The sequence below is a fragment of the Myotis myotis genome, unplaced genomic scaffold (genome assembly GCF_014108235.1).
Source record: "Myotis myotis isolate mMyoMyo1 unplaced genomic scaffold, mMyoMyo1.p scaffold_m19_p_10, whole genome shotgun sequence".
In the NCBI taxonomy this organism is placed as follows: domain Eukaryota; kingdom Metazoa; phylum Chordata; class Mammalia; order Chiroptera; family Vespertilionidae; genus Myotis; species Myotis myotis.
The window spans coordinates 42,954,083-42,962,474 of NW_023416314.1; the positions used below are offsets into that span (position 1 = coordinate 42,954,083).

Here is an 8,392-nt window from a genome sequence, read left to right on the forward strand (position 1 = left end):
TGGTGTGTTGTAAAATTATTCACCTTAAACCTGTATAATTTTGTTAACCAGTGTCACTCCAATAAATTCAATAAAAAGGAAAAATAAAAATAATTTAAGGCCACAAAAAAGAAAGGTATGTGAAGTGATTGATGTGTTAATTAACTTGATTGTGGCAATAATGTCAAAATGTATTCATATATTAAGTTATATTTACACTTTGTATAGATATAATTTTTATTTATTACTTATGCCTCAACAAAGCTAAAAATTTCAAATTAAATAAAAAACTATACATTTATTTTTGATAAAATCAATAGTTTAACAATCTATTGGTCTTCCCATTTTGTGTACATGGTATATATCTCCATTTGTTTACATTAAAAAAAATCTCTTCCAGCAATATTCTGTAATTCTCAGTGTAGAGCTTTGCAAATTTGAGCTAAGTGTATTATATTTTTAACATACATTTCGTATGCATCTATGTTTGTATTGCACTACAAACTTTTAAAATGTGATTGTATAGTTATTTGCTGCTAGTGTAGAAAAATACAATTGACTTATTTTATCTTTGCACTCTATAAATAAAAAATAAATAAATGACCTCAGGGAGCTTTCTTGTTCCTAGGTAGAGTAAAATATAACTATAACAAGGGAGATATTGAAAGGCAGAAGGGACATCAACACTAGTTTCTCTGAGAATGGAGGAAATGAGAGGAGGATGGGTACAGAGATAAGATAAATTTACAAGAGTGGAATAATATGAGCAGTTGTCTCCTGATACTCTTGAAGTCTCCATTATGTATGAGGGAAATTCAGTTGAAAGGGAGGAATGTTCATTTGGGCAGTGGTAAAGTTATATATTCATTGTGAGAATAATTCAATAGAACTTAGTAAGAGTCAATGGGCCTAACATGTAATTGAGTCTATTTGTATGGTTGTCATTTCCTTCACATCCTAGCTAAGTGATGAGGAAAACACTGGTTAGATTTCATTGAAGCCTGAACATTTTCACAGAGAATGATGCAGAAACCAATTAAAGCTGAGACATTATTGGTCCTGGCAGAAGACATAGACATGTAGATTGTAGAATAGACTGTGAAGAAAGTAAAAAAACTTCTTACATCAGTGATTCATAAACTTTAGCATGGAGACATAGAATGCTGTCTCCAACCCCAAGGGTGGGAGGGTCCAAGAATTTGTAAGTTCCCCAATGTTGCTGATGATGCTGGCCTGGACACCACACTTTCAGAAACATCACTCTACACCTTCTTTCATGTTCTAGGTGACAGCCCCACACTTCAGAGTCACAGAGGTGACTCAGGAAGCACCACACAGCTTAATAATGTTTCTATAGATGAGATTTAATTTAACACACCAACAAGACAAGCATTATGCTCATTTTTTGAAAGGTCAAAAAAATTGTTATTCAGAAGACAGTGACTTGTCCAAAATCACACAGTCTGACAGAGCAGATCTCTTGCATGGGGCTGCAGCCTGAGACTTTTGCAGTTTATAAAACTGCAAAAAACTGTACCCATCGAGATTAAAGAGATTGTTTTTTACTTTCTAGTTAATCCTACTCTTTTCAGAACCTGTGGCACTGTGCTAAGTCTGGTAATGTTTTTGAGCCTTGTGTTTCCAGAAAGTCTTGCAGCTGTATGGAGAGCCTATCTATGGGTCTGTAACTGTGCACTTTGTGCACAACTCATGTGTGAGTGTCTATAGGGAATATACCTGTGTGCAAAGCCATAATGGTTGGAGGACCTGTGAGTATGTGCAGACCTTGTGGTTGTTTGCAAGCTTTTATGTGCACTCTGCTAATGTTTACAAAGTCTGAAGCTATTTCTCCCCTGTGGCACAGGTGAGGGTGCTACAGAAAATCATGGCTCTCTAATCTACTAACAGCATAGCTGCTGCAAACAACTCAGACACTCGCATGGCAGGCTGCTTCCTCATTGGCATCCCTGGGCTGGAGTATCTACACATCTGGCTCTCCATCCCCTTCTGTGCCATGTATGTAGCCGCCCTGGTAAGCAACAGCGTTTTAATTTGTGTTATTCTCTCCCAGCCAAGCCTGCATGAGCCCATGTACATATTTTTGTCCATGTTGGCCAGTGCTGATGTCTTGCTCTCCACTGCCACGATGCCCAAAGCTCTGGCCAACTTCTGGTTAGGTTCTAGCCACATTTCCTTTGATGGCTGCCTCACCCAGATGTTCTTCATCCACTTCCTCTTTGTGGCCGACTCTGCAGTCCTGTTGGCCATGGCCTTTGACCGCTATGTTGCCATCTGCTCCCCTCTGCGGTATGCCACCATCCTCACAAGCACGGTCATTGGGAAGATCACTGCTGCCACCCTGACCCGCAGCTTCATCATCATGTTTCCATCCATCTTTCTCCTCAAGCGCCTGCACTATTGCCGGATCAACATCATTGCACACACATTTTGTGAGCACATGGGCATTGCCCGTCTGTCCTGTTCTGATATCTCCATCAATGTCTGGTATGGGCTGGCAGCTGCTCTACTCTCCACTGGCCTGGACATCATCCTTATCACTGTTTCCTACATCCGCATCCTTCGAGCTGTCTTTCAACTTCCTTCTCAAGATGCCCGGTCCAAGGCCCTGAGCACTTGCGGCTCCCATGTCTGTGTCATTCTACTCTTCTACATTCCTGCCCTCTTTTCTGTCTTTGCCTATAGGTTTGGTGGGAGACTCATCCCAAGCTATGTCCACATCCTTCTGGCCAATCTCTATGTGGTCATCCCACCAATGCTCAATCCTATTATTTATGGAGTGAGGACCAAGCCAATTTTGGAAGGGGCTAAACAGATGTTTTCAAATCTTGTCAAGGGATGTAACTAAAGGTTTCCAATTTGAGCTCAACTTAATCCCTTTTCATATTTCATATTCACCATATCCTCATCTCTACATCTTTCAGTTATCTTGTGTCATTCTCACCCATGTCCTAATTTATTTAAATGAATGTTATACTCAAATTCTTGGTCCCCAGATGGGAGTGGTGTTTCACAAAGATTTATGAAAAAAAAGTCATTAACTCCAGAATTATTTACAATAGCATAAAAAAAGGAAAATAGCTTTTATATTCTGCATGAATGACAATCCTATATAATAAAAGGCTAATATGTCAATCGACCTAATGGGGGAATGACTGGTTGCTATAATGCACACTGACCACCAGGTGGCAGATGTTCAATCAGGAGTTGCCCCGTAGTGGTCAGTGCACTCCCACAGGGGGAGCGCTGCTCTGCCAGAAGCCAGCTGACAGCTAACGAGTGCAGCAGCAGTGGCAGGAGCCTCTCCTGCCTCCTCGGCAGCACTAAGGACCCCTCAGGGGATGTCTGCCTGCTGGCTTAGGCCTGCTCCCGGCAGGCAGACATCCCCCAAGGGGTCCTGGACTGTGAAAGGGTACAGGCCAGGCTGAGGGACCCCCCCCCCACTCCAGTGCACAAATGTTGTGCACTGGGCCTCTAGTAAATAAATAATGCTATGTTATATATACTTTCTATCAAATATTAATCAGTCACTAACAACAATGTTTACAAAGAGTTTTTATTGGTTTGCAGAAATGTTTCGGGTGGAATATAGAATACAAATAAGTGAATGCAAAATAAAATAAATGTTCTACTAAAATCCACCTTTGATTTATTTGTTTAGAAATCTATACTAATACCCACCTCACTTTCTTCTACCTATTATTCAAATCCCTTCTGATCCCTAGCATCTCAAGAAAAACTGAGGTAAATGTGATAACTTACCTGGAATCTACCATCCAAATAGAACTTTTCCCAGTATTCACTTGCATTTTCTCTCTAATGACTTACCTAATCCCTTGCATGCAATTTTGATTACCAGTGCAATATCTTTCTTACAGTGGGAACCCCTGAGAACTCTCATGTCTAAAAATTGATAGTTCCATGAAATGATAGTATTTTTATTACCAGTTACACATGTCCATAATCACAGATGTGTATGTACCCAAGTTCAGAGATGCTAACACACAGCAACATATATAGGTGGACACATCCTTTCAACAAAATGTAGATAATTGTATAGGAACAGAGCACTCTTTCCCATCCAAATATGTTTTGTATTTAAAAATTATATTCATCATTAAAATGAGAAGTCAAAATTCTACTTATATCTAATGGATGTTAATTTATATATTCTTTAATAAATGTTTAAAGAAATATAAACATGGCTATGTAATTTGGTAGCTTGCTCACTAATCATTAATTATTCACACCACAGATTAGCTTAGACTAATGTTCTCTGACACTCAGAAGAGCAACTCAGCCTGGACTTTAGTCAAAGGTCAACTCATCCTTAAAAACCCAGTTCACACCTCAACTCTGTCCACTCCCATACTCTGCCCAAAATAAAAGATCCATCCTCTTGGGTACTGAGAATAGTTATTCTCGTTTTATCAAAAAATTTTTCATGTTTGCTCCTTTATTCCTTGTCTAAACCACGTTCCTTAAAGAAAGGGGTGATTTTGTATGTGCCCTGACTGGAGATTAAAACTGCAACCTTGGCATATGGGGACATTGCTCTAACCAACTGAGCTACCCAGCCAGGGCTTGCTGTCCATTTTTAAAATGTAATTCTTTACTAAAAGGATGTGTTAATAGGAAGGTTATTATCTGTTATCTGTATCTAATTATTCTCTGCTGTCCCTGAGTATGCCCAAATAAATCATGGCTTTACCCATTTAATTTGACAGATTTTTAAAAATTGAAAGAGTAGGGAGAGGAAGAAGCTGAAACAGTTTCTCCCCATCCCACTTGACTTTTTCCAAGCCTCACAGCCCTCAATCCCCTTATGATTTTAAACTTTAGCCTTAGAAAAAAAAAATCAGAAGACATCAGATGAAAAACAATTTTTGAGCTTCCAGGTACCACATCCTATTGATGGCCACCCTCTTTCTTTATTAATAAGAAGTTGTTTGTTTGGTTTTTTTAAAAAACAAACAAACAAACAAACACACAACTATTTGCCTATCTATGTCCATATCAATATTATGTGGTATGTATGTGTGTGTGTGTCTATATATAGATATATATATATATATATATATATATATATATATGGATTCCATAAAAACATGGAAAATACATACACTGTTATTATTCAGCCATCAAAAGAGTGAAGTACTCATACATTATACAACATGAATTAACCTTGAAAATGTTATGTTCAGTGAAAGAAGACGCATTGCCCAATCCTCTGTTCTGACTTACCCAAACACCCCCCTCTCTGTAGGTTCCCCTTCCCCAACCCATTTTCAAACCAGGTCAGGCTCATCATCTCTGTATCCTTGGGACAGAAGTTTGGCCTACCTCTTAGAGTTGCTGTGCCATTGAAACCCTGTAGTCACAATTCCTGGACTTCATAAGCTTTACATGTATTTATAGGATCCAAACACAAACATTTACAGTCTCTCAGTTATAGAAGTTAAATGTAAATGAAATATAATTTAAAAATATAATCTGTAATTTTAAATTGATACATTTTCATTATAATTTTGCAAAAGATGCCATTAGGATGCCAAGCGGTTGTCTTGACTCACTCCTATAACTTTAGATATTTCTATTCACTTAGCTACTTTAGTTAACATATTAATATGGAATACAGGTGTATTAGTGTTATTAAACACTGACATGATGTCAGAAAGCCAAAAGATGAAGACATTCTAGAAGACTTCCATCTCTAGCCTTCAGTTGTTCTCTACGGCCTCAGAATTTGCCATTCTGTAAGCGAACACCATAGGGCAGGTTGGGACAGTGGTGACCACACCCCTGAGTGCAGGACCTAGGGCTTTGCTAGGCCGACCAGCCCTATCAGTGGCATCTCCCCCTCCCCCCCTCCCCCCCGCCCCGCCTCTTTGCCCCTGAGTCTTTCTGCTTTGCTGGAGGTGGGAGCAGCAACAAATCTCTGGCCCAGATCCAGGCTACGGATTCCAGGTCAGTAAGCAAATCCATTTTCTGGCCGGCCACCGCTTTCCCCACTAGTCCTGAGAGTTTGACTTGCCTTCCAGGTTGGGTTGGAGGGCTCGTGAGTGGAGGAAGAGTGAGGGGCACCTCTGCCGTTTTGAGTTGACTCTAGTTTGGGAAGGGAGCACAGAAGAGGGACCTTTGGAGCTAGGAGTAGACTCTAAAGATAGTGATGATTAAACCCTGATTGTGGAAGCTGAAGAATGTGGCGAGGCAGCTCTGGAAGGGCTGGTGGGCAATGACAGCAAAGCGAGCCGGGCGTGGACTCAGAGGTCAGCAGCCCCTCCCCCATTCCCTGCCTCGGCTCCGGAAAGCGAGCACTGTTTGTCCTCCACCCTGGAGGCCCAGACCTCGCCCTGAGGGAGTTGGGAGCTGAGGCCGAGCTCAGCCGGACCTGCGGGCAGGAGGGGGAGGAGGCCTGCCTGTCTCTGAAAGGGGTGGGGCCACATGCTAGTTGTGTTGGGTGCTGGGGGGAGGGGAGGTAAGAACACCGAAAGAGTGAGCGCCCTCTGTTCTTCAGAGTCTATTTAAAAGTCCTTGGTCTGCTCTGGGGAGCCCTGACCCTCTGGTGCTGCTCACACCTGGAGCTTCTCTGGCTGCTTCTTCCCTCCCTGTGCCCATCACAGGCAGGTATCCGCCCGCTGCTCTGTGACTGGGCCGCTTATTGTTACTTATGGCCATGAAGGGGGTGACAGGGCAGTGAAAGAGATGAGTCCCTTCCCTTAGGGAGCTCATGATTTAGATAATTGTATCTTTCTTTTTCATCCTCACTGCAGATGAGCAGATGAACATTTAACCAGTCATTCAACCCAGACGGCAGTGTGTGTTTCAGAGCATGGGCGATGGGCGCTGCACCCTGTTTCATCTCTGGCTCAGACACTTAAATGCTGGCTGGGTGCCCCCCTCCTGTAACTGAGCTTCATTTCTTACATCTATAAAATGGACAGTGTAATATTCATATCCTAGAGTTTTGGTGAGGATTAAGTGAGGCAGAAGTTTAGATACGCCAAATGGATTTACTATTACTGTTGCTCAAATTATTGAGTTTTTATTGACAAATGCAATGCCTACCTTTAAAAGAAATGCACAAGTTTGGAAGTGATGTAGGGAATAAAACATGGCAAAGTGCACTGTGATAAAGGGAAATATGTCTACTGCCATCTAAACAAGTTAAAAATACAACAGTTATGAATTATAAGTGGAATTTCACAGATGCAGGAAAAATCAAACATAAAAATTTTATAATTTATCTTAAAAAAAACTCACTTACTGGATGACCTCAGAAAGATGGAAAACTGTGCAGGAAACAATATTTTAAGAATTTTCAAAGTTAATAAAAAGTTTTTGAAATGCACGGGATAGCGATTCTTTTGAAGTGAAGTTTTAAAAATATGTATTTGAAGCTGATTATGTTTCAATTAAAATTCTTGTGGAGTGCCACTTGTTAGATAATCAATTCCAGATAACAGAAGGGAGTGGAATATAATTCTACACAAAGATAAAAAGACTGCTATTCCCTAAGTACAAGAAGCCCAACTTACTTAACTTACTTTATAATTGCATATGCCTCCTGTTTAGATTTTTACTTCACTTTCACTAGAGCTTCTAGTTGCGGGGGTGGGGGTTGGGGGGGAGGACAGGGCCAACCCTGCTGATCTGATTTCTAATTTTCTAAGTTCCACCACCATCACCATCTTGGTCTAACCTTTAATAGCTCCTGCCCAGTCACTGACTTTATTATGAAAGCTATTTTGATGTCAAATTGTGACCTGCTCTAGCTTAATGGATGGTCAGATCTAAATATCAGTCCATTCTCTAGCCTTCCTCTCTCCCCATCCTCAGCCCCACCTTTGCCCCTTTCTAGCTATTTTGCACCCTAAATTGCATCTACTTGGGAAGAGGCTTCCTTGCCTGAGGCACTGATTCTAAAGTCTTAATGTGCATACGAATAGCCCTGAAGATCATAAAGTATAGAGACTGTACTGGTCAGGGTGAAAGCCTAGAGTTTCTGCACTAAAAAGATCCATCGGACTCCAGTGTTGCTAGTTAGCCAACCACTTGACCTTTTTCAGGCTTTTGTTTTATATTTAACTGTTCCCACATAGTCCTGAATTTGGCCTCTTTCATTTGCTAATTTGATCCTCAGGCATCTACAACCTCAAGCTGCGGGTTCTGCTCTTCTCACACAACCGGACTGGAATCTCACCCCATCCACACAGCCCTTGAGAGCTGGCCTTAGGCTGAGACTCAGTTGGCCTTCCACAGCTCCAGTGGACTGCGCTCATCTGCAGCTGGTGGTCAAGGGCCTGCTGGTATGTGGGACAGGGTTACTCAAACCCTTGCTAACTATGTATTAGCCAATTGATCCCCTCCTTCACAATTTCTTCTTTTCTCCCCT

General features: G+C 41.2%; 1 protein-coding gene across 1 annotated transcript; it reads left to right on the top strand.

Moving 5' to 3' along the window:
* The first annotated feature begins 1,840 nt into the window (after nucleotides 1-1,840).
* On the top strand, nucleotides 1,841-2,845 carry LOC118663146 (olfactory receptor 52B6). The gene is given in 1 exon segment (XM_036322573.1): nucleotides 1,841-2,845. A coding segment is annotated over 1 exon segment (981 nt). The 5' UTR covers nucleotides 1,841-1,864.
* Nucleotides 2,846-8,392: the final 5,547 nt, after the last annotated feature.